Source organism: Nerophis ophidion, linkage group LG01 (genome assembly GCF_033978795.1).
Source record: "Nerophis ophidion isolate RoL-2023_Sa linkage group LG01, RoL_Noph_v1.0, whole genome shotgun sequence".
NCBI classification, from domain to species: domain Eukaryota; kingdom Metazoa; phylum Chordata; class Actinopteri; order Syngnathiformes; family Syngnathidae; genus Nerophis; species Nerophis ophidion.
The window spans coordinates 47096248-47123476 of record NC_084611.1 but is presented as its reverse complement, the minus strand read 5'-3'; the positions used below and the strand labels follow the sequence as shown (position 1 = coordinate 47123476).

The window sequence follows — 27229 nt, the reverse complement described above, 5'->3', positions numbered from 1 at the left end:
GGAAATCTTACACCTCGCTAGACATCTGCTGCTGTCCTTCAGGCTCCCAGTGTCCAGAAGGAATGGGACATGCAGTAAAAGTCAACAGGCGTGAAGGTCTGGGACCATCTCACCACACCTTTTTCTCTCATGGTAGAATGCAGAAGCTTCAAAAGTAAGACGCGGAGTGTTCCGAAGCCAGGAAGTCAGCACTTGTTCCAGAAGAAAAGCAAGAAGAGTGACATTTGAGCGTGAGGACAGGGAAGCATGTTCCAGGAGCACAGAGACTTGTCACAGCCAGAAGAATGAAGTAAAGTGTGAGTGAAGACATCAGATGTTCTTCTCTGAAGGACTAGGATTTCTTTCATGATGGACTGTTGATCTCCTTCATGGACTCTAATGTCTTCTTCTTGATCCCTGCTGACCACCGACCTGTGGACTTGTGCTATCATCGTCTGCACTCCGTCTTTTGCTGCAGGACTTTTCCTTCATCATGCTGCCCTGCTTCCTCTTTTTCTTCCTCATTTTCCCCGCAGCTCTATTGGCGGCTGCACAAAGTGCTGCTGACCTGCCAGGTGGGGGCCCTGCTTTCAACCCAGGAGGTAACACCATCACTACTACCCACGCATACTTTGGCTCAGGTGTATAGCACTTCAAAGGCTTTTTTATATATATATATATATATATATATATATATATATGTATATATATATATATATATAATATATATATATGTGTATATATATATATATAGATATGTATATATATGTATATATATGCATATATACAAACCTCGTTTCCATATGAGTTGGGAAATTGTGTTAGATGTAAATATAAACGGAATACAATGATTTGCAAATCCTTTTCAACCCATATTCAGTTGAATATGCTACAGAGATCACATATTTGATGTTCAAAAATGTTAAAAAAATTTTTTTTTGCAAATAATCATTAACTTTAGAATTTGATGCCAGCAACACGTGACAAAGAAGTTGGGAAAGGTGGCAATAAATACTGATAAAGTTAAGGAATGCTCATCAAATACTTATTTGGAACATCCCACAGGTGTGCAGGCTAATTGGGAAGAGGTGGGTTCCAGGATTGGGTATAAAAACAGCTTCCCAAAAAATGTGCACCCCTTTGTCCACAACTGCGTGAGCAAATGGTCAAACAGTTTAAAAACAACGTTTCTCAAAGTGCAATTGCAAGAAATTTAGGGATTTCAACATCTACGCTCCATAATATCATCAAAAGGTTCAGAGAATCTGGAGAAATCACTCCACGTAAGCGGCATGGCCGGAAACCAACATTGAATGTGCGTGACCTTCGATCCCTCAGACGGCATTGTATCAAAAACCGACATCAATATCTAAAGGATATCACCACATGCACTCAGGAAGACTTCAAAAAACCACTGTCACTAAATAAAGTTTGTTGCTAAATCTGTAAGTGCAAGTTAAAGCTCTACTATGCAAAGCGAAAGCCATTTATCAACAACATCGAGAAACGCCGCCGGCTTCTCTGGGCCCGAGATCATCTAAGATGGACTGATGCAAAGTGGAAAAGTGTTCTATGGTCTGACGAGTCCACATTTCAAATTGTTTTTGGAAACTATGGACATTTGTGTCCTTGGGAACAAAGAGGAAAAGAACCATCAGGATTGTTATATGCGCAAAGTTCAAAAGCCAGCATATGTGGTGCTATGGGGTTGCATTAGTGCCCAAGGCATGGGTAACTTACACATCTGTGAAGGCACCATTAATGCTGATAGGTACATACAAGTGTTAGAGCAACATATATTGCCATTCAAGCAACGTTATCATGGACGCCCCTGCTTATTTCAGCAAGACAATGCCACACCACATGTTATAACAGCGTGGCTTCATAGTAAAAGAGTCCAGGTACTACACTGGCCTGCCTGTAGTCCAGACCTGTCTCCCACTGAAAATTTTGAAGCCTAAAATACGACAACAGACACCCCAGACTGTTGAACAACTTAAGCTGTACATCAAGCAAGAATGGGAAAGAATACCACCTGAAAAGCTTCAAAAATGTGTCTCCTCAGTTCCCAAACTGTGATGTAACACAGTGATGAACATGCCCTTTCCAAACTACTTTGGCACGTATTGCAGCCATGAAATTCTAAGATGATTATTATTTGCAACATCAAATATCTTGTCTTTGTGGTGCATTCAATTGGATATGGGTTGAAAAGGACTTGCAAATCATTGGATTCCGTTAATATTTACATCTAACATGATTTCCCAACTCATATGGAAACAGGGTTTGTATAAATATGTATATATGTGTGTATATATGAATAAATATACACATATGTATGTGTATATGTATAAGTATATATATATATATGTGTATATATCTCTATATATATATATATATGTGTGTGTGTGTATATATATATATGTATGTATATACATATATATATAATGTATATACAGTATATATATATATATATATATATATATATATATATATATATATATATATACAGTCAAGAAAATGAGTATTTGAACACCTGGCAATTTTGCAAGTTCTCCCACTTGGAAATTATGGAGGGATCTGAATATTTTACGGTTGGTACATGTCCACTGTATGAGAGATAACCTAAAAAGAAAAAAACAGAAATCACAATCAATTATTTTTTAAAGAATTTTTTTGTGTGATACAGCTGAAAATAAGTATTTGAACACCTGTCTATCAGCTAGAATTCTGACCCTCAAAGACCTGTTAGTCCGCCTTTAAAAGTCCTCCTCCACTCCACTGTATTATCCTGAATCAGATGCACCTGTGTGAGGTTGTTAGCTGCATAAAGACACCTGTCCACCCCATACAACCTGTCCACCCCATACAATCAGTAAGACCCAAACATTCAGCATGGCTAAGAGCAAAGAGTTGTCCAAAGACACCAGAGACAAAATTGTACAACTCCACAAGGATGGAAAGGGCTCTGGAGAAATTGCCAAGCAGCTTGGTGAAAAAAGGTCCACTGTTGGAGCAGTTATTAGAAAATGGAAGAAGCTAAACATGACGGTCAATCTCAATCAGAGTGGAGGCCCATGCAAGATATCACCTGGTGGGGTCTCAATGATGCTAAGAAAAGTGAGGAATCAGCCCAGGACTACACGGCAGGACTTGGTCAATGACCTGAAAAGAGCTGGGACCACTGTTTCAATGGTCACTGTTGGTAATCCACTAAGACGTCATGGTTTGAAATCATGCATGGCTCGGAAGGTTCCCCTGCTTAAACCAGCACATGTTAAGGCCCGTCTTAAGTTTGTCAATGACCATTTGGATGATCCAGAAGAGTCATGGGAGAATGTTTTGTGGACTGATGAGACCAAAATTGACATTTTTGGTCATAATTCCACTATGCGTGTTTGGAGGAAGAAGAATGATGCGTACCATCCCAAGAACACCATCCTTACTGTGAAGCATGGGTGTGGTAGCATCATGCTTTGGGGGTGTTTTTCTGCTCATGGGGCAGGACGACTGTACTGTATTAAGGAGAGGATGACTGCAGCCATGTATTGTGAGATTTTGGCCAAAAACCTCCTTCCCTCAGTCAGATAATTGAAGATGAGTCGTGGTTGGATATTCCAACATGACAATGACCCAAAGCACACAGCCAGGAAAACCCAGAAGTGGCTTCGTAAGAACCATATCAAGGTTCTGGAGTGGACTAACCAGTCTCCAGACCTAAATCCAATTGAAAATATTTGGAGGGAGCTGAAAGTCTGTGTTACTCAGCGACAGCCCAGAAACCTGACTGATCTAGAGAAGATCTGTGTGGAGGAATGGGCCAAAATCCCTCCTGTAGTCTGTGCAAACCTTGTGAAGAACTATAGGAAACGTTTGACCTCTGTAATGGCAAACAAAGGCTACTCTACCAAAAAAAAATGTTGGTGTTCAAATACTTATTTTCAGCTTTATCACACAAATACAGTAAATTGTTAAAAAATCATAGATTGTGATTTCTGGATTTTTCTTTTTAGGTTATCTCTCATACAGTGGACATGCCCCTACTGTGAACATTTCAGACCCCTCCATGACTTCTAAGTGGGAGAACTTGCAAAATAGCAGGGTGTTCAAATACTTATTTTTTTCACTATATGTATATCAATCAATCAATCAATGTTTATTTATATAGCCCCAAATCACAAATGTCTCAAAGGACTGCACAAATCATTACGACTACAACATCCTCGGAAGAACCCACAAAAGGGCAAGGAAAACCCACACCCATTCGGCAGGGAGAATTCACATCTTGTGGGACGCCAGTGACAATGCTGACTATGAGACATATACATATACATATATATATATATATATATATATATATATATATATATATATATATATATATATATATATATACATGTGTGTATATATATATATATATATATATATACATGTGTGTGTATATATATATACATGTGTATATATGTATACATGTGTATATACATGTATATCTATATATAGATAGATAGATATCTATATATAGATATACAGTTTACAGATACGTATATATATATCAATATATATATATATATATACACACACATATATATATATATATGTATATATATATACATAGATATACATCTATATATATAGATGTATATGTCTGTATCTATCCATATATATATACATAGATATATACAAACCCCGTTTCCATGTGAGTTGGGAAATTGTGTTAGATGTAAATATAAACGGAATACAATGATTTGCAAATCCTTTTCAACCCATATTCAATTGAATGCACTACAAAGACAATATATTTGATGTTCAAACTCATTAACTTTATTTTGTTTTGCAAATAATAATTAACTTAGAATTTCAAGGCTGCAACACGTGCCAAAGTAGTTAGGAAAGGACATGTTCACTACTGTGTTACATCACCTTTTCAATTAACATCACTCAATAAACGTTTGGGAACTGAGGAATCTAATTGTTTAAGCTTTAAAAGTGGAATTCTTTCCCATTCTTGTTTTATGTAGAGCAGGGGTCACCAACGTGGTGCCCGCGGGCACCAGGTAGCCCGTAAGGACCAGAGGAGTCGCCCGCTGGCCTGTTCTAAAAATAGCTCAAATTGCAGCACTTACCAGTGAGTTGCCTCTATTTTTTTCAATTAAATTTATTTACTAGCAAGCTGGTCTCGCTTTGCTTGACATTTTTTAATTGTAAGAGAGACAAAACTCAAATAGAATTTGAAAATCCAAGAAAATATTTTAAAGACTTGGTCTTCACTTGTTTAAATAAATTCATTTATATTTTTACTTTGCTTCTTATAACTTTCAGAAAGACAATTTTAGAGAAAATATACAACCTTAAAAATGATTTTAGGATTTTCAAACACATACCTTTTTACCTTTTAAATACCTTCCTCTTCTTTCCTGACAATTTAAATCAATGTTCAAGTAATTTTTTTATTTTTTATTGTAAAGAATAATAAATACATTTTAATTTAATTCTTCATTTTAGCTTCTGTTTTTTCAACAAAGAATATTTGTGAAATATTTCTTCAAACTTATTACGATTAAAATAAAAAAAAAAAATATTCTGGCAAATCTAGAAGATCTTTAGAATCAAATTTAAATCTTAATTCAAAGTCTTTTGAATTTCTTTTAAAATTTTTGTTCTGGAAAATGTAGAAGAAATATTGATTTGTCTTCGTTAGAAATATAGCTTGGTCCAATTTGTTATATATTCTAACAAAATGCAGATTGGATTTAAAACATGTCATCAACATTCTAAAATGATTCTTAATCAGGAAAGATTAATAATGATGTTCCATAATTTAACTTTTTTCAAAAAAGAATCAAATTAGCTAGTTTTTCTCTTCTTTTTTCAATTAAATTTTGAATTTTAAAGAGTCGAAATTGAAGATAAACTATGTTTAAACATTTTATTTTATTTTTTTTCCTGTTTTCTCCTCTTTTAAACCGTTGAATTAAGTGTTTTTATTTCATCATTTATTCTCTACAAAAAACCTTCCGTAAAAGGAAAAAAAATGTACGACGGAATGACGGACAGAAATACCCATTTTTTTTATATGTACGTATATAGATTTATTTATTAAAGGTAATTTGAGCAAATTGGCTATTTCTGGCAATTTTTTAAAGTGTGTATCAAACTGGTAGCCCTTCACATTAATCAGTACCCAAGAAGTAGCTCTTGGTTTCAAAAAGGTTGGTGACCCCTGATGTAGAGACAGGTCTGGACTGCAGGCGGGCCAGGAAAGTAGCCACACTCTTTTTTTAAGGAAGCCACGGTATTGAAACACTTATCTTGCTGGAATAAGCAGGGGCGTCCATGATAACGTTCCTTGGATGACAACATATGTTGCTCCAAAACCTGTATGGACCATTCAGCGTTAATGGTGCCTTCACAGATGTGTAAGTTACCCATGCCTAGGCCACTAATACACCCCCATACCATCACAGATGCTGGCTTTTGAACTTTGCGCTTATAACAATCCGAATGGTTCTTTTCCTCTTTGTTCTGGAGGACACCACGTCCTCTGTTTCCAAATATAATTTGAAATGTGGACTCGTCAGACCATAGAACTCCTTTCCACTTTGCATCAGTCCATCTTAGGTGAGCTCGTGCCCAGCCAAGCCGGCGGCGTTTCAGGATATTGTTGATAAATGGGTTTGGCTTTGCATAGTAGAGTTTTAACTTGCACTTACAGATGTAGCGACCAAAAGTATTTGCTGACAGTGGTTTTATGAAGTGTTCCTGAGCCCATGTGGTGATATCCTTTACACACTGATGTCGGTTTTTAATGCACCGCCTGAGGGATCAAAAGTCCGTAATATCATCGCTTAGGTGCAGTGGTTTCTCCAGATTCTCTGAACCTTTTGATGATTTAACGGACCGTAGATGGTAAAATCCCTAAATTCCTTGCAATAACTCGTTGAGAAATGTTGTTCTAAAACTGTTCGACAATTTGCTTACAAATTGGTGAACCTCACCCCATCCTTGTTTGTGAATTACTTAGCATTTCATGGAAGCTGCTTTTATACCCAATCATGGCACCCACCTGTTCCCAATTAGCCTGCACACCTTTGGGATGTTCCAAATAAATGTTTGATGAGCATTCCTCAACTTTATCAGTATTTATTGCCACCTTTCCCAACTTCTTTGTCACGTGTTGCTGGTATCAAATTCTAAAGTTAATGATTATTTCCCAAAAAAAAAAAAATGTTTATCAGTTTGAACATCACATATGTTGTCTTTGTAGCATATTCAACTGAATATGGGTTGAAAAGGATTTGCAAAATCATTGTATTCCGTTTATATTTACTTACAATACAATTTCCCAACTCTTAGGGGAACGGGGTTTGTATGTATACATATATATTTATATATCTATATACATGTATGTATATATATATATATATATATATATATATATATATGTATATGTATATATATATATATATATGTATATGTATATATATATATATACATGTATATGTATATATATATATATATATATATATATATATATACATATATATATATATATGTATATTTATATACATATATATATACATGTATACAGATATATATATATACATATATATATATATATATATATATATATATATATATATATATCTCTAGTGACCCGCGTTGTTCCGTCCCTGCTCTTATGTTCCACATGGACTTTGTGCTTCAGGATAACCGGCATGAAAGATGAGCGTGCTAACTACCGAGCTAAAAGCCGGGGTTATCAGCCCAACAGCCAGCACTGCTGTGGAGGTAGTCAGACATTGAGGTTTATTACGTACACACTGGTGATTGTTGAAGAGATGTAGGCAATATGCAGTGTTCTCCAAAGTCTGATATTTGATCAGCAAGCAGGACTTCACCACTTGGTGCTGGACTTGCAGACGGGGATGGTGGTGGTGGTGTCAAAACTTTCATTTCAACACTCATTGCTGATGTTTGTGTCTTCTCAACTCCTTCACGCTGTAGTTGAGCAGGCAGATGTCTGACACCAGCAGGTCTGAGTCACAGAGACTAAAAGGGATTACGAGTGTGTCTCTATCACACCACCTTTCTTCTTACCCCTCAGGTGTGTGTCTCTATCACACCACCTTTCTTCTTACCCCTCAGGAGTGTGTCTCTATCACACCACCTTTCTTCTTACCCCTCAGGAGTGTGTCTCTATCACACCACATTTCTTCTTACCCCTCAGGAGTGTGTCTCTATCACACCACCTTTCTTCTTACCCCTCAGGAGTGTGTCTCTATCACACCACCTTTCTTCTTAGTGCTCAGGAGTGTGTCTCTATCACACCACCTTTCGTCTTAGCGGTCAGGAGTGTGTCTCAATCACACCACCTTTCTTCTTACCACTCAGGAGTGTGTCTCTATCACACCACCTTTCTTCTTACCCCTCAGGAGTGTCTCTATCACACCACCTATCTTCTTACCACTCAGGAGTGTGTCTCAACCACACCACCTATCTTCTTACCACTCAGGAGTGTGTCTCTATCACACCACCTTTCTTCTTACCAATTAGGAGTGTGTCTCTATCACACCACCTTTCTTTTTACCACTCAGGAGTGTGTCTCAACCACACCACCTATCTTCTTACCACTCAGGAGTGTGTCTCTATCACATCACCTTTCTTCTTACCAATTACGAGTGTGTCTCTATCACACCACCTTTCTTCTTACCCCTCAGGAGTGTGTCTCTATCACACCACCTTTCTTCTTACCCCTCAGGAGTGTGTCTCTATCACACCACCTTTCTTTTTAGTGCTCAGGAGTGTGTCTCTATCACACCACCTTTCTTCTTAGTGCTCAGGAGTGTGTCTCTATCCGTCCGTGAGGTTGTGAAGGCGGGTAGAGACGCGCTGTGGTCCTGGAAGTCGGCGTGTAGCCAAGTCTGCGTAAAAGACATGACACCGCACACGATGCATTCTAAAGCTTTAGAGTTGGGACCAGCCCAAACAATTCCTCCATTTTATTCCCCAAGGACCAGGTGTCCCCATGAGGACAGAGGGACTTGCAGGCTTCACTTTCCTTCCTGCTCCTTCATCTTTGGGCCGCCACTGCATCCCCACCCTTGTCAACTTCTTCCACGGGAATGTCCGGCCGCGCCCCATCGTGCTGGCAAGGAGAGCGCAAACAGCTCCTGCCGTGTGTAAACAAACAAACAAACAGCTCCTGGCGTGTGTAAACAAACAAACATCTCCTGGCATGTGTAAACAAACAAACAAACATCTCCTGGCATGTGTAAACAAACAAACAAACAGCTTCTGGCATGTGTAAACAAACAAACAAACAGCTACTGGCATTTGTAAACAAACAAACAGCTTATGGCGTGTGTAACCAAACAAACAAACAGCTCCTGGCGTGTGTAAACAAACAAACAAAAAGCTCCTGGCGTGTGTAAACAAACACAAAACCCTGGCATGTGTAAACAAACAAACATATCGTGGCGTGTATAAACAAACATCTCCTGGCGTGTGTAAACAAACATCTGGCATGTGTAAACAAACTCCTGCTGGCGTGTGTAAAAGAAATCTGCTGGCGTGTGTAAACAAACAAACATCTCCTGGTGTGTGTAAACAAAACATCATCTTCTGGCGTGTGTAAACAAACAAACATATCCTCGCTCGTGTAAACAAACAAACATCTCCTAGCACGTGTAAACAAACAAGCATCTCCTGGCGTGTGTAAACAAACAAACAAACAAACATCTCCTGGTGTGTGTAAACAAACAGACATCTCCATGCGTGTGTAAACAAATAAACAAACAAACATCTCCTGGTGTGTGTAAACAAACAAACAAACATCTCCTGGTGTGTGTAAACAAACAAACAAACATCCCCTGGCATGTGTAAACAAACAAACATCTCCTGGCGTGTGTAAACAAACAAATAAACAAACATCTCCTGCCGTGTGTAAACAAACAAATAAACCTCTCCGGACATGTGTAAACAAACATCTGGCCTGTGTAAACAAACAAACAAACATCTCCTGGCGTGTGTAAACAAAGGGCTGGCTGCCCAACTGATCAAAGCCAAACACAAACGGACGAAAAAGAAAAAGAAAAGTAACAAAAAGCCAGCAAAGTGCAGAAGAATAATAAGAGTTAGTGCTTGAAAAGAACAGCAAACATCAAGTCAAAGGAGCTGCTGTCATGTTATGTGCTGACACTCTTTCAGCCACATCAAAGACTAAAGTCCTATGACAAATTAATTGTGTGTATAATACTATAACACATTCATCAAGTGTGTGCATTAGTATAACACACATTGTGTATTAGTGTAATAACACATAAATTGTGTATTAGTATAATAACACATGAACAAAGTGTGTATTAGTGTAATAACACGTGAATGAAATGTGTAAAAGTGTAATAACACTTAATTAGCGTGTGTATTAGTATAATAACATGAATAAAGTGTGTATAAGTGTAATAACACAGTGTGTATAAATATAATAACACATGAATAGAGTGTGTATTAGTGTAATGACAGGTTAATAGAGTGTGTATGTACAGATCTCTGCATGGTGGTGTCTCCTCCATGTTTGAGTGAGGAGGATCGTTTCAGTCTGGAGGCTCTACACAGCATCCATCAGATGATGGACGATGACAAGGATGGAGGTATCGAGGTGGAGGAGAGTGTGGAGGTAAGATCTTGTCCTGGGAGGACAGGCTCATCTTACTTTTAGGGACAGGTCTACTGACAGACAACACAACAGGTCTACGGATTAACAACAGATGTACTGATGGACTAAAAGGGTACTGATAGACAACACAACAGGTGTTCCGACAGACAACACAACAGCTCTACTGATTGACAACAGAACCGGTCTACTGACAGACAACACAACAGGTGTCCTGACAGACAACAGGTGTCCTGACAGGCAACAGGTGGCCTGACAGACAACAGGTGTCCTGACAGGCAACAGGTGGCCTGACAGACAACAGGTGTACTGACAGACAACACAACAGGTGTCTGGACAGACAACAGGTGTCCTGACAGACAACGGGTGTCCTTACAGACAACACAACAGGTGTCCTGACAGGCAATAGGTGTACTGACAGACAACACAACAGGTGTCCTGGCAGACAACAGGTGTACTGACAGACAACACAACAGGTGTCTTGACAGACAACAGGTGTCCTGACAGACAACACAACAGGTGTCCTGACGGACAACACAACAGGTGTCCTGACAGACAACAGGTGTAATGACAGACAACACAACAGGTGTCCCGACATACAACACAACAGGTGTCCTGACGGACAACACAACAGGTGTCCTGACAGACAACAGGTGTACTGACAGACAACACAACAGGTGTCCTGGCAGACAACAGGTGTAATGACAGACAACACAACAGGTGTCCTGACATACAACACTACAGGTGTCCTAACAGACAACAGGTGTAATGACAGACAACACAACAGGTGTCCTGACATACAACACAACAGGTGTCCTGACGGACAACACAACAGGTGTCCTGACAGACAACAGGTGTACTGACAGACAACACAACAGGTGTACTGACAGACAACACAACAGGTGTACTGACAGACAACACAACAGGTGTCCTGATAGACAACAGGTGTAATGACAGACAACACAACAGGTGTCCTGACATACAACACAACAGGTGTCCTGACAGACAACAGGTGTAATGACAGACAACACAACAGGTGTCCTGACATACAACACAACAGGTGTCCTGATGGACAACACAACAGGTGTCCTGACAGACAACAGGTGTACTGACAGACAACACAACAGGTGTACTGACAGACAACACAACAGGTGTCCTGACAGACAACACAACAAGTGTCTTCACAGACAACACAACAGGTGTCATGACAGACAACAGGTGTACTGACAGACAACACAACAGGTGTCTTGACAGACAACAGGTGTCACATGAGTCGTCATCTTCTAGCAGCTAACAATATCTGAGTCATCCTCGGCCAGGTGACATTATACGGGGGCTCCAGTTGCGGTTGCAATGGAGACGTCACATGACCAGTCATTGATCCCATCACAGCTCAGTCCCAAAATGTCCAACGAGAATCCAACACACACACACACACACATACAAGACACGATGCAGCAATACATTACAGAAGTCAAAAGGCTCATCAATGATATTCATTTCAATGACTTTTCCATTGGATCAGTCCTAATTTAGGAGACTTTCTGAAATATCACGGGATCTTCTCCACTTTGAGAAGATAAAGAAGATCTTTAATCAAGTGGGCGTGGCTAGGGGGCGCTCTTGCTTTCTGCTTGCCGACAAAGTAGTGAACGCTCTCTTAGGATATACACTGAGAAGATGGCAGAGGTGTTACCTCAAAGGATTCAGTTTGATCTTCTCACCAATTAGCATGACAAAGTTTTAAACATTTTAGTCCAAAAACTGTGACTCCTTTAGTCTTTGTTGAACTCGTGGCCTGGAGGAGGACTTTGGCAGGAAAATAAGAGAGAAAGTCAGAAAGATGTTGTGTGGAACATGGTCTACACAACACCTTGACTGTTGTGTAGACCACCAGGAAGTACAGAATGATGTTGTGTAGAACATGGTGTACACAACATATTGACTGTTGTGTAGACCACCAGGAAGTACAGAAAGATATTGTGTATAACATGGTCTACACAACAGTCAAGGTGTTGTGTAGACCACCAGGAAGTACAGCAAGATGTTGTGTATAACATGGTCCATACAACAGTCAAGGTGTGGTGTAGACCACCAGAAAATACAGAAAGATGTGTAGAACATGGTCTACACAACATCTTGACTGTTGTGTAGGCCGCATGGAAATACAGCAAAATATTGTGTAAAACATTGTCTACACAACATCTTGACTTTTGTGTAGACCGCCAGGAAGTACAAAAAGACGTTGTGTAGAACATGGTCTACACAACACCTTGACTGTTGTGTAGACCACCAGGAAGTACAGAAAGATGTTGTGTAGAACATGGTCTACACAACAGTCAAAGTGTTGTGTAGACCACCAGGAAGTACAGCAAGATGTTGTGTATAACATGGTCTACACAACAGTCAAGGTGTTGTGTAGACCACCAGAAAGTACAGAAAGACGTGTAGAACATGGTCTACACTACACCTTGTCTGTTGTGTAGACCGCCTGGAAATACAGCAAGATATTGTGTAGAACATGGTCTACACAACACATTGACTGTTGTGTAGACCGCCAGGAAGTACAGAAAGATGTTGTGTATAACATGGTCTACACAACAGTCAAGGTGTTGTGTAGACCACCAGAAATTACAGAACGACGTGTAGAACATGGTCTACACAACACCTTGTCTGTTGTGTAGACCACCTGGAAGTACAGCAAGATATTGTGTAGAACATGGTCTACACAACACCTTGATTGTTGTGTAGACCGCCAGGAAGTACTGAAAGATGTTGTGTATAACATGGTCTACACAACAGTCAAGGTGTTGTGTAGACCACCAGAAAGTACAGAAAGACGTTTAGAAAATTGTCTACACAACACCTTGTCTGTTGTGTAGACCGCCTGGAAATACAGCAAGAAATTGTGTTGGACATGGTCTACACAACATCTTAACTGTTGTGTAGACCACCAGGAAGTACAGAAAGATGTTGTGTAGAACATGGTCTACACAACATCTTAACTGTTGTGTAGACCACCAGGAAGTACAGAAAGATGTTGTGTAGAACATGGTCTACACCAGTGGTCCGGGCCGCAGTATAATTTTGTATTAATTTTTTATTTTTTTTATTTCAAATTTATTTTTATTTTTTTATTTTTATTAAATCAACATAAAAAACACAAGATACACTTACAATTAGTGCACCAACCCCCAAAAAACTCCCTTTTTCATGACAAAAACCTCCGTTTTTCCTAACAAAGAAAAAAAAAGGATCACCCCCCCTCCCCCGCCGGGCCGCGGGACAAATGATCAAGCGTTGACCGGTCCACAGCTACAAAAAGATTGGGGACCACTGGTCTACACAACACCTTGACTGTTGTGTAGACCGCCAGGAAGTACAGCAAGATGTTGTGTATAACATGGTCTAGACACACCTTGACTGTTGTGTAGACCACCAGGAAGTACATAAGACAACACCACCGTGACTTGGGTCTTTCTGATGTGCTGGATGAAATGGACTTGTTGATCCAAGTCAGGCGTGTCTTGCAGTTCATCATTGAGGACATGAAGCAGCAGCAGACCCACAAACACAGCCACCTGCACAGGGAAGACCAGCACATCACCGTGGAGGAGCTGTGGAAAGGCTGGAAGTCATCTGAAGGTCCACCACGCTCCAGTCTTCTGTCCTGGTCTCACCGTGCAGACCTTACCTGTGCTTTGTGTCCACACAGTCCATAACTGGACCCAGGACCAGGTTCTCCGCTGGCTCAGGGAGTTTGTGGAGTTGCCACAGTATGAGAAGAACTTCAAAGACTTCAAAGTCAATGGAAACACGCTGCCCAGGTGGGAGTCCATCAATCACATGTCAATCATCAATAATCACTGGTGTAAGATTGCAGACAATAATGACTGGTGTAGGATTGCAGCCAATGAGCCATCAATCACATGTCACTAATCAATAATCTATAATGACTGGTGTAGGATTGCAGCCAATGAGCCATCAATCACATGTCAATAATCAATAATCTATAATGACTGGTGTAGGATTGCAGCCAATGAGCCATCAATCACATGTCACTAATCAATAATCTATAATGACTGGTGTAGGATTGCAGCCAATGAGCCATCAATCACATGTCAATAATCAATAATGACTGGTGTAGGATTACGGCCAATGAGCCATCAATCACATGTAACTAATCATTAATGACTGGTGTAAGATTGCAGCCAATGAGCCATCAATCACATGTGACTAATCAATAATCAATAATGACTGGAGTAGGATTGCAACCAATGAGCCATCAATCACATGTCAATAATAAATAATGACTGGTGTAGGATTGCAGCCAATGAGCCATCAATCACATGTTTATAATCATTAATCAATAATGACTGGTGTAGGATTGCAGCCAATGAGCCATCAATCACATCCATCCATCTTCTTCCGCTTATCCGAGGTCGGGTCGCGGGGGCAGCAGCCTAAGCAGGGAAACCCAGACTTCCCTCTCCCCAGCCACTTCGTATAGCTCTTCCCGGAGGATCCCGAGGCGTTCCCAGGCCAACCGGGAGACAATAGTCTTCCCAACGTACCCTGGGTCTCCCTGTGGCCTCCTACCAGTTGGACGTGCCCTAAACACCTCCCTAGGGAAGCGTTCGGGTGGCATCCTGACCAGATGCCCGAACCACCTCATCTGGCTCCTCTCGATGTGGAGGAGCAGCGGCTTTACTTTGAGTTCCTCCCGGATGGCAGAGCTTCTCACCCTATCTCTAAGGGAGAGCCCCGCCACACGGCGGAGGAAACTCACTTCGGCCGCTTGTACCCGTGATCTAATCCTTTCGGTCATGACCCAAAGCTCATGACTACAGGTGAGGGTGGGAACGTAGATCGACTGGTGAATTGAGAGCTTTGCCTTCCGGCTCAGCTCCTTCACCACAGCGGATCGGTATAATGTCCGCATTACTAAAGACGCCGCACCGATCCGCCTGTCGATCTCACGATCCACTCTTCCCCCACTTGTGAACAAGATTCCTAGGTACTTGAACTCCTCCACTTGGGGCAGGGTCTCCTCCCCAACCCGGAGATGGCACGCCACCCTTTTCCGGGCGAGAACCATGGACTCGGACTTGGAGGTGCTGATTCTCATTCTGGTCGCTTCACACTCAGCTGCGAACCGATCCAGTGAGAGCTGAAGATCCCGGCCAGATGAAACCATCAGGACCACATCATCTGCGAAAAACAGACTTAATCCCGCGGCCACCAAACCGGAACCCCTCAACGCCTTGACTGCGCCTACATATTCTGTCCATAAAAGTTATGAACAGAATCGGTGACAAAGGGCAGCCTTGGCGAAGTCCAACCCTCACTGGAAACGTGTCCGACTTACTGCCGGCAATGCGGTCCAAGCTCTGACACTGATCGTACAGGGAGCGGATCGCCACAATAAGACAGTCCGGTACCCCATACTCTCTGAGGACTCCCCAGAGGACTTCCCCAGGGACATGGTCGAATGCCTTCTCCAAGTCCACAAAGCACATGTAGACTGGTTGGGGGAACTCCCATGCACCCTCAAGGACCCTGCAGAGAGTATAGAGCTGGTCCACAGTTCCACAACCTGGACGAAAACCACACTGTTCCTCCTGAATCCGAGGTTCGACTATCCGGCGTAGCCTCCTCTCTAGTACACCTGAATAAACCTTACCGGGAAGGCTGAGGAGTGTGATCCCACGATAGTTGGAACACACCCTCTGGTCCCCCTTCTTAAAGAGAGGAACCACCACCCCGGTCTGGCAATCCAGAGGTACCTCCCCCGATGTCCACGCGATGCTGCAGAGTCTTGCACAACCAAGACAGCCCCACAGCATCCAGAGCCTTAAGGAACTCTGGGCGGATCTCATCCACCCCTGGGGCCTTGCCACCGAGGAGCTTTTTAACTACCTCAGTAACCTCAGCCTCAGAAATAGGAGAGCCCACCACAGATTCCCCAGGCACTGCTTTCTTATAGGAAGACGTGTTGGTGGGATTGAGGAGGTTTTCGAAGTATTTCTTCCACCTATCCACAACATCTGCAGTTGAGGTCAGCAAAACACCATCCGCACCATACACGGTGTTGATAGTGCTCTGCTTCCCCTTCCTGAGGCGGCGGATGGCTGTCCAGAATCGCTTCGAAGCCGTCCGGAAGTCATTTTCCATGGCTTCCCCGAACTCCTCCCATGTCCGAGTTTTTGCCTCCGCGACCGCCGAAGCTGCACACCGCTTGGCCTGTCGGTACCTGTCCACTGCCTCCGGAGTCCTATGAGCCAAAATAACCCGATAGAACTCCTTCTTCAGCTTGACGGCATCCCTCACTGCTGGTGTCCACCAACGGGTTTTAGGATTACCGCCCAAACAGGCACCAACTACCTTGTGGCCACAGCTCCAATCAGCCGCCTCGACAATAGAGGCGCGGAAAATCAATCACATGTCAATAATCAATAATGACTGGTGTAGGATTGCAGCCAATGAGCCATCAATCACCTGTCACTAATCAATAATCAATAATGACTGATGTAGGATTGCAGCCAATGAGCCATCAATCACATGTCACTAATACATAATCAATAATGACTGGTGTAGGATTGCAGCCAATGAGGCGTCCTTCCTGAGCAGCCAGCTGAGAGTTCATGACCAGAGGGACAAACAAAAACTCAACATCAAAGCTCTGGACGTGGTTTTGTTTGGAGCGCCCACACGTGAGATACCATCTACTCTTATCTACTCTAATATACATACTCTCATCTACTTTTATACTTATACTCTCATCTACTTTTATACATTCTATACATACTTTCATGTACTTTTATACTTTTTGTACCTATAAATAAACATTGATCTGTCATTAGAGGACAAGAACCAATTTCTCACTCTCCCAGAAGAGGTCAAGTGTGGATGTGTCACTCGTGGGGGTCAGGTGTGGATGTGTCACTCGTGGGGGTTCAAGTGTGGATGTGTCTCTAAAGTGGGTCAAGTGTAGATGTGTCACTCGTGGGGGTCAGGTGTGGATGTATCACTAGTAAGGGGGGGGAAAGGTTAATTAACGTAATTAACTTGATGTTAATTAAATGTAAAGTTCCCTCAACTTTATGTGTACACGTCAAAGTTGAGGGAAACTTGACCGTTTCATCAACATATTTGTGAATAGTGACTTTTTAAATTGGGCGGCATAGCTCGGGTGGTAGAGCGGTTGTGCCAGCAACTTGAGGGTTGCAGGTTCGATTCCCGCTTCCGCCATCCTAGTCACTGCCATTGTGTCCTTGGGCAAGACACTTTACCCACCTGCTCCCAGTGCCACCCACACTGGTTTAAATGTAACTTAGATATTGGGTTTCACTATGTAAAGTGCTTTGAGTCACTAGAGAACAGCCCTATATAAATATAATTCACTTCACTTCACTTAAATTCATATTGTGGATACTTTACATTCAATGTTTGGGTTGTAAAATAAAAGTATATATTTGACCGCCTTATTTGGGGGGGTTATGTAGACATGATGTGTTATTCTTATCTTGAAAAAGTCAAAGCTAATGAAGGTGTTCCAGTGTTTTAAAAAGCTGCTTTCAAGCAAGTAAAGGAGTGATCAGTTGTTTAGTTTGGTGTGTCTGAAGGGGCCCCTCTGGGAGTCTTGTGTGCGGGGCCACAATTCTGTGGATAGTCTGGCTTTGTTGATGGGTGACCTCCTGACTTCAGCGGCTACATCTCAGCAGATGTTGATCTCTGACTGGGCCCTCCTTCTTCCTGCCCCCAGGGCCCCCTCACAATTACATGAAGGACCTGCTGCTCATGGTGTCTGTGGTGATGGGGGTGGGGGGCTGCTGGTTCGCCCAGGTCCAGAACAAGTCCAGCAAGGTCCACATCAGCAAGATGATGAAGGACCTGGAGAGTCTGCAGAGGGCCGAGCAAAGTCTCCTGGACATGCAGGAACAGTAAGGAGCCGGGACCCGGCGGCCGGCCTGCTTGGTCTTCACTGCTCTGTGCTCCTCAGATTAGAGCGAGCCCAGGAGGAGAAGCGCAACGTGGCAGAGGAGAAGCAGAACTTGGAGGAGAAGATGAGGGACGAGATCATGGACGCCCAGGAGGAGGCCTACCGCCTGCAGGAGCTGAGGCAGGGAGCCGTCAGCGAGCTGAGTCGTCTGCGATACGCCGAGGAAGAACTGGTGCAGGTACCGCGACTCGCTTGTCATGCCTGCACCGCCTACACAACTCACCTTGACCTTTCCTCAGGTGCGCGGCGCCCTGAAGCAGGCGGAGAAGGACATGTGGGCCAGCTGGAGCGCCTCAGACGCCCTCCAGCAGTGGCTGCAGCTCACCCATGAGGTGGAGGTCCAGTACTACAACGTGAAGAAGCACAGTGCCGAACTGCAGCTGGCCACCGCCAAAGAAGAGGTGACATTCACTCAAACAGTCATGAAATAAACACAACCATCATGAGATAAACAAAGATCATGAGATAAACACAAACATCATGAAATAATGGGCTTTACGGTGGCAGAGGGATTAGTGCGTCTGCCTCACAATACAAAGGTCCTGAGTAGTCAGGGTTCAATCCCGGGCTCGGGATATTTCTGTGTGGAGTTTGCATGTTCTCCCACCTCCAAATACATGCACCTGGGGATAGGTTGATTGGCAACACTAAATGGTCCTTAGTGTGTGAATGTGAGTGTGAATGTTATCTGTCTATCAGTGTTGGCCCTGTGATGAGGTGGCGACTTGTCCAAGGTCTACCCTGCCCTCCACCTGATTGTAGCTGAGATAGGCGCCAGCGCCCCCCGCGATCCCAAAGGGAATAAGCGGTAGAAAATGGATAGATGGATCATGAAATAACCACAAAGATCATGAAATAAACACAAAAAGCATGAAATAAACACAGAAAGCATGAAATAAACACAAACTAATGAACTAAACACAAAGACTGATTAAATAAACACAAAGATCATGAAATAAACACAAATATCAGGAAATAAACACAAAAAAATCATGAAATAAATACAGACTGATGAAAAAACCACAAAGATCATGAAAAAAAACAGACTGATGAAATAAACACAACGACTCACGAAATAAACACAACGATCATTAAAAAACACAAAAACTGATGAAATAGACGCAAAGACTGATGAAAAAAACACAACGACTCACGAAATAAACACAACGATCATTAAAAAAACACAAAGACTGATTAAATAAACACAAAAACTCACAAAATAAACACATAGACTGATGAAATAAACACAAAGATCATGAAATAAATATTTTCTGGACTATAGAGCTCCCTGGTACATAAATTACAAAAACTAAAATTTAGAATATTTTCCCATATATTAGCGGCACTGGACTATAAGTGGCAGATATATACGTTGTGAAATGACTTATTTACACAGAATGTTTATTTACATACGGTGTCTGTAACAGGGCAGTAAAACGGCTGATCATGGACCCACTAGCTGCGCAAGCTAGCTCTCTAATCAGCTAAACAGACTCAATAACTCCACGCAGACGTTTTGCTGAATTTACTGTGGAATTTGTGAAAGTGAAACAATACAAAAAGAAAGTAAGCTAATAATACTAACACACACACTCGTGTTAGCATAATAGCTAATGCTAACAACGTTAGCTTGATTACATTATGATAGCAGGTACAAATATGCATCAAAACACTCCTACAGACATCACACATGCTACGCTTTAGTAAGTATGAATAGTTTTAGTTATATTGTAAAACTTGCAAACGTTGCTTGGAGTGATGAATGAAGAATGCATACGAGTAGAACGCTATGGACGGCTAGAAGAATCAACAGCACTTTTACTTCCAGTTCAAAGCTTTAAATGGCAGGAAACCCTTGCAGGCATTCCCCCAGCAGCACCACCAGAAGGTGGCGCCATAGCACCAATAATAAAACATATTTGTGCTTGTTTACTTTAAAAGTATTTACATCACGGCCAAATATTTTTTGGGGAAGTTTTTCCTGACCGTCATCGGTCTGTCTGATCCAAAGTCATGTTGTGTATTTTGAAACGATTCACCAGTCACTCTCCTTTGACCTGGTCAGTCAACAACACACCACCCGCGCTAAGGTCCAGGTGCATGAGCGGTCCAGATCAATTGGTCGCACGTCATCATTCTGACCAAAGATAACACATTTAAATGTCTTTCAGGCAGAAAGGATCAAGAAAAAGAGAAGCTCCGTGCTTGGGACTCTGCATGTGGCCCACAGCTCTTCTTTAGACCAGGTGGACCACAAGATCCTGGCGGCAAAGTGAGTCAGACACTTGTGTTGGGGTCTAGAAGAGTGTCTCATGGACTGTTTGACACCTCTAGGAACGCCTTGTCAGACGTTACCGCTTGTTTGCGGGAGAGACTTCATCGTTGGCAGCAGATTGAACGCGTGTGCGGCTTCCCCGTCATTAGGAACCCTGGCCTGGCCAACCTGACTGCTCAGCTGTACTCGGACTCTTTGCCCCGAGGACCTCCACATTCCTGCTCATGGCACAGCTCGGTCCATGGCTCCATCGAGGATCTGTTGGAGGAGTGTCCCGCATCAATACTTTCAGCAGTTCCAGGTGAGTCAGCCTTGGTACCTCTGAGTCCAGTAGAGAGACAGCCAGGAGGTCTGACTACATTACTTCTGAGTCTAGTATAGAGACAGCCAGGAGGTCTGACTACATGACTTCTGAGTCTAGTAGAGACAGCCAGGAGGTCTGACTACATGACTTCTGAGTCTAGTATAGAGACAGCCAGGAGGTCTCAGTACATGACTTCTGAGTCTAGCAGAGAGCCAGCCAGGAGATCTCACTACATGACTTCTGAGTCTAGTATAGAGACAGCCAGGCGGTCTCACTACATGACTTCTGAGTCTAGTAGAGAGACAGCCAGGAGGTCTGACTACATGACTTTTGAGTCTAGTATAGAGACAGCCAGGAGGTCTCACTACATGACTTCTGAGTCTAGTAGAGAGACAGCCAGGAGGTCTGACTACATGACTTCTGAGTCTAGTAGAGAGACAGCCAGGAGGTCTCACTACATGACTTCTGAGTCTAGTATAGAGACAGCCAGGAGGTCTGACTACATAACTTCTGAGTCTAGTATAGAGACAACCAGGAGGTCTCACTACATGACTTCTGAGTCTAGTAGAGAGACAGCAAGAAGGTCTGACTACATGACTTCTGATTCTAGTAGAGACAGCCAGGAGGTCTGACTACATGACTTTTGAGTCTAGTATAGAGACAGCCAGGAGGTCTCACTACATGACTTCTGAGTCTAGTAGAGAGACAGCCAGGAGGTCTGACTACATGACTTCTGAGTCTAGTAGAGAGACAGCCAGGAGGTCTCACTACATGACTTCTGAGTCTAGTATAGAGACAGCCAGGAGGTCTGACTACATAACTTCTGAGTCTAGTATAGAGACAACCAGGAGGTCTCACTACATGACTTCTGAGTCTAGTAGAGAGACAGCAAGAAGGTCTGACTACATGACTTCTGATTCTAGTAGAGACAGCCAGGAGGTCTGACTACATGACTTCTGAGTCTAGTAGAGAGACAGCCAGGAGGTCTGACTACATGACCTGTGAGTCTAGCAGAGAGACAGCCAGGAGGTCTCACTATATGACTTCTGAGTCTAGTATAGAGACAGCCAGGAGGTCTGACTACATGACTTCTGAGTCTAGTAGAGAGACAGCTAGGTCTCAGTACATGACTTCTGAGTCTAGTATAGAGACAGCCAGGAGGTCTGACTACATGACTTCTGAGTCTAGTAGAGAGACAGCCAGGTCTCAGTACATGACTTCTGAGTCTAGCAGAGACAGCCAGGAGGTCTCACTACATGACTTCTGAGTCTAGTATAGAGACAGCCAGGAGGTCTCACTACATGACTTCTGAGTCTAGTAGAGAGACAGCCAGGAGGTCTGACTACATGACTTCTGAGTCTAGTAGAGAGACAGCCAGGAGGTCTGACTAAGTGTTGTTGTGTCAGCAGTGTCACAGTCCGTACATGTAAAAGGAGAATGGTCTGTCCTGTCAACAGCTCTCACAATAAACACATTTACATTTAATACAAGTATCGGCCGATCCCACTCATGGATAATCTGTATCAGAATCGGCAGCCTAATTCCCTGATCAGACCAGTAAACAGGAAATGTCCACAACACGAGTAAAATGGGGGATTTGAGGGCAGACAAAGTCGGTGTGAGTCGGACAGTCTTTTACCCGTAATGTTACGTCTTTGTTTTGTAAACTGGTCTTGATCCACTTTGCCTATGGTTTACATTTGGCCTAGGTGCTCCAATCAAACCTTCTCCTCGAACTCGCACTTCCACTCTACGCCGAACACGCCGTCACGGTATTACGCAACCACCAACCGCCATGATCTCAGACGACCCCGACCTTCTCATCCCGATACGATCTCCCTATCCTTGTTTTGATGAGGATGATGTAATCTTCCGTAAAACTATAAAGAAACAGTAAGTCTTTGCCCTGGATCGTATTCTGATCTTCTTAAGCTTTGATACCTTCTGTCATTCTTTCCTCTTCTTTTTACTCCCCAATAGAGACTCCCAAGAAAGGTTCTCAGATTCAGACTATACCACTTCACCTTCTCTTGGCAAAGTGTTCCCATGTTCCTCTGCCGAGGCATCCTCTCGCAGGCTCTACCATGATGAAACTGAGTCGCTTTCAGACACTTTGCCTTTGAGTAAGAACTTGGATGATGATGTGGAATCTCCAAGTTTCAAAATTTCTATGGAAGATTGTGAAAGTCTTGAAAGGAAACAAGCCAAAGATGTTCTGGACAGTTCTTTGGAGAGTTCTCCTCTGACGATGTCAAACGATGAGTCTGGAATGGAGGCTCCGGCAAGGAAGCCATCCAGAAATAAGAAGGACGTTCCAATGGATTTTGGCATTAGAAAGGTCTCATCCAATGAGTTTGATTCAGAATTTCCATCAAAGAAAGTAGACCGAGACCAAAGAGAGGAAGTTACAGACAATCTTTCAAGGAGTCTACCTCGAGATAGAAGTGATATACCACTGGATGTCAGAAAGATTCTTTGGGATGAAGTAGAAGCCTCAGATTTCAGACATAAAATGTTATCAAAAAGTATGATGGGGGCTTCAATGGACTCTGTCTCAAGAAGGATGGTGCAAGAAGGTCCTGAATTTCCGTTTGACTTGGTGTCAAGAAGGATTGTAAGAGATTCAATGGGAATCTCCATGGTTGGAGGAGCCAGGAAGCTGGATTCCTCTGCACGGGGGATAGGCAAAGAGAAGATGGCTGAGGTAAAGCTCTCAAGAAAGAGCTCTCAAGATGAGTTGGAGAGTTGTGAAGACACTGCTTCTCTGAAGACTCTACCCAGAGAGGCACCAGAACAAGGGATGGATCGCATGTCTTCAGCAGAGGTGGTTTTTGAACCATCAATAGATAAGCGGATATCTAAAGAGGAACGTAAGGTGCCTCCCAGAAAAAGAACCACACGGACGTCAAGAGAAGACGAGGTCACACCCGCAGGTAAAATTTCCAAAGATAAAGTTGAATCACCAATGAAACCAGCGCGACAAAGAGTAGTGAGGGGCGAGTCAGAGGAATCCGACTCAGTGCCAGGAGAAACCGATCAGCCAGACCTGACAGTGACCTCCCACGAGCCATGGAAGTCGTCAGCGGATATTTTTACCGTTGGTCCTTTGAGCCAACTTGTTTACGATGGAATCCTGGAGAAGTCGTACAAGTCCATGCCTGCAGCCCCAGAGATCCTTTCCACCTCCACTCCTAACCTTCCCCAGTGCTCCCCCCAACATCTGGCAGAGTCTGAGCCACCACTGGCACCTGCCAAGGACACCTTCCAGACGTCAGCATCCCCCTCGTCTGAAGCTAAGGATGACAAAAACAGAGATAAGGAGAAAGGTAGGAAATCCTTAAAGCTAAAAAATCTTTTTAAAAAGAAGAACGAAGCAATTCCAGAGAAGATTCAAAGTGGTCTCCAGAAACTCTAAGACTTGTCTTTGTTGTTCATGGAACACTTCATTGGAGTTTCAAATGATGAAGGTTGAAATCTAGTGAAGGTTTATGATGGAAAAATACTGTTGGGGTAGTAGTAGTGCTCATACTCACTAGGTATCAAATCATACTCATTCGGTACCAAGTCATAATCACTAGGTACCAAGAGGCAGTAGTGGTCATACTTACTAGGTACCAAGATGTAATGGTGGTCATACTTACTAGGTACCAAGAGGTGATGGTGGTCATACTCACTAGGTACCAAGAGGTGATGGTGGTCATACTCACTAGGTACCAAAAGGTAGTAGTGGTAATACTGATTCGGTACCAAGTCATACTGACTAGGTACCAAGGGTGAATACCGTGTGGACACAAATATAACCTCAAAAAGATGAGTCTTCAAATTTGGAGTGTCAAAGTTTATTCATGGAAACCAAACACACAGTCACAGCTTTTCTTCCTGGCACTCACACCCGCCAGTGACCTGGAGAGACTTGCTGGGTCAAAGGTCATCTAAGAATATGCTGGCTTTGTTGGGAGAGATTCATGACAATTATCATACATTTTGTGTAGACTATTTTACATACTTAACTACATTTGTATTTATATTCATATTTGTGTTCATATTCGTATTAGTGTTCATATTCATACGTGCATCAGTGCTACTTTGCTGACTCGGTGGATTATTTGGAGTCAAGGGCATGTCATTTAGAATTATTAGACAAGCTGTATTCAATGTGAATATTTTACAAATTAAAAGTAAGGTTTAGGTTTTTATTGTTCGAAAAATACTTCCGGAAAACAAACATTTCCCATCTCACTTTTCATCAATCCAGTTTCTGTAGCCTTATCCTTGTACTGCATGAAGAGGAGTGAACATTATTGTTTATATATATATATATATATATATATATATATATATATATATATATATATATATATATATATATATATATATATATAACACAGGTGTCCAGGGAGAAACAGCTGATGATAGTTGATTGATGACATGTTGATGACAGTCAGTCAGTCAGAGAGTCAGTCCATAATGAGGTCAAAAACCAAAGGTAAGATACAAACCCCGTTTCCATATGAGTTGGGAAATCGTGTTAGTTGTAAATATAAACGGAATACAATGATTTGTAAATCCTTTTCAACCCATATTCAATTGAATGCACTACAAAGACAATATATTTGATGTTCAAACTCATAAACTTTGTTTTTTTTTGCAAATAATAATTAACTTAGAATTTCATGGCTGCAACACATGCCAAAGTATTTGGGAAAGGGCATGTTCACCACTGTGTTACATCACCTTTTCTTTTAACAACATTCAATACACGTTTGGGAACTGAGGAGACACATTATTGAAGCTTTTCAGGTGGAATTCTTTCCCATTCTTGCTTGATGTACAGCTTAAGTTGTTCAACAGTCCGGGGTCTCTGGTGTCGTATCTTAGGCTTCAAAATGTTCAATGGGAGACAGGTCTGGACTACAGGCAGGCCAGTCTAGTACCCACACTCTTTTACTATGAAGCCATGCTATTGTAACACGTGGTGTGGCATTGTTTTGCTGAAATAAGCAGGGGCGTCCATGAAAAAGATGGTGCTTGAATGGCGGTATATGTTGCTTCAAAACCTGTATGTACCTTTCAGCATTAATGGTGCCTTCGCAGATGTGTAAGTTACCCATGCCTTCGGCACTAATACACCCCCATACCATCACAGATGCTGGCTTTTGAATTTTGAACCTATAACAATCCGGATGGTTATTTTCCTCTTTGTTCCCGAGGACACCATGTCCACAGTTTCCAAATAATATTTTAAATGTGGACTCGTCAGACCACAGAACACTTTTCCACTTTGCATCAGTCCATCTTAGATGAGCTCGGGCCCAGAAAAGCCGGCGCCGTTTCTGGATGTTGTTGATAAATGGCTTTCGCCTTGCCTAGTAGAGCTTTAAGTTGAACTTACAGATGTAGCGACGAACTGTAATTACTGACAGTGGTTTTCTGAAGTGTTCCTGAGCCCATGTGGTGATATCCTTTCGAGATTGATGGCGGTTTTTGATACAATGCCGTCTGAGGGATGGAAGGTCACGGTCATTCAATGTTGGTTTCCGGCCATGGCGCTTACGTGGAGTGATTTCAGTTTGAACATCAAATATGTTGTCTTTGTTGCATATTCAACTGAATATGGGTTGAAAATGATTTGCAAATCCTTGTATTACGTTTATATTTACATTTAACACAATTTCCCAACTTATATGGAAACAGGGTTTGTAGATGTTGTCTTCAGGACATATTTTCAGTCTTTGTGTCTTCAATTTTAGTCTGAGAAGTATTAAAATGTATTTGATGATTTTGATGACAAAATTATCTTTGATGTCTTTTTGTAAATGAGGACTTGAAGTCTTAACTCACGTGAGTCTCCTCTTTGGATGGAACTTCCACACTTCTTACATCCTTACCTTCATGCCTTTCAGCCCATGTCAGCATTTATTTACAAAACACACACACACACACACACACACACACACACACACACACACACACACACACACACACACACACACACAC

At 42.3% G+C, this 27229-nt stretch overlaps 1 protein-coding gene across 2 annotated transcripts; it reads left to right on the top strand.

Moving 5' to 3' along the window:
* The first annotated feature begins 42 nt into the window (after nucleotides 1-42).
* On the top strand, nucleotides 43-25428 carry LOC133555767 (stromal interaction molecule 2-like). Of its 2 annotated transcripts, XM_061905113.1 has the most exons (12): nucleotides 43-581; nucleotides 10524-10654; nucleotides 14185-14296; nucleotides 14367-14478; nucleotides 17249-17364; nucleotides 18417-18594; nucleotides 18654-18831; nucleotides 18893-19054; nucleotides 20825-20925; nucleotides 20988-21229; nucleotides 22942-23125; nucleotides 23213-25428. In XM_061905113.1, the coding sequence occupies exons 1-12, from the start codon at nucleotides 473-475 to the stop codon at nucleotides 24645-24647; spliced, it is 3060 nt and encodes a 1019-aa protein (XP_061761097.1). In that variant the 5' UTR covers nucleotides 43-472; the 3' UTR covers nucleotides 24648-25428. The 2 variants fall into 2 exon arrangements, with proteins under 2 accessions (XP_061761097.1, XP_061761105.1); XM_061905121.1 differs by lacking the exon at nucleotides 10524-10654.
* The last annotated feature ends 1801 nt before the right edge of the window (nucleotides 25429-27229 follow it).

Bases quoted from the DNA above. Each gene is read 5' to 3' on its own strand.
- LOC133555767 (XM_061905113.1), top strand. From the start codon at position 473: ATGCTGCCCTGCTTCCTCTTTTTCTTCCTCATTTTCCCCGCAGCTCTA. The intron at 582-10,523 runs GTAACACCATCA...GTGTATGTACAG, and splicing joins CCCTGCTTTCAACCCAGGAG to ATCTCTGCATGGTGGTGTCT. The intron at 18,832-18,892 runs GTACCGCGACTC...ACCTTTCCTCAG, and splicing joins CCGAGGAAGAACTGGTGCAG to GTGCGCGGCGCCCTGAAGCA.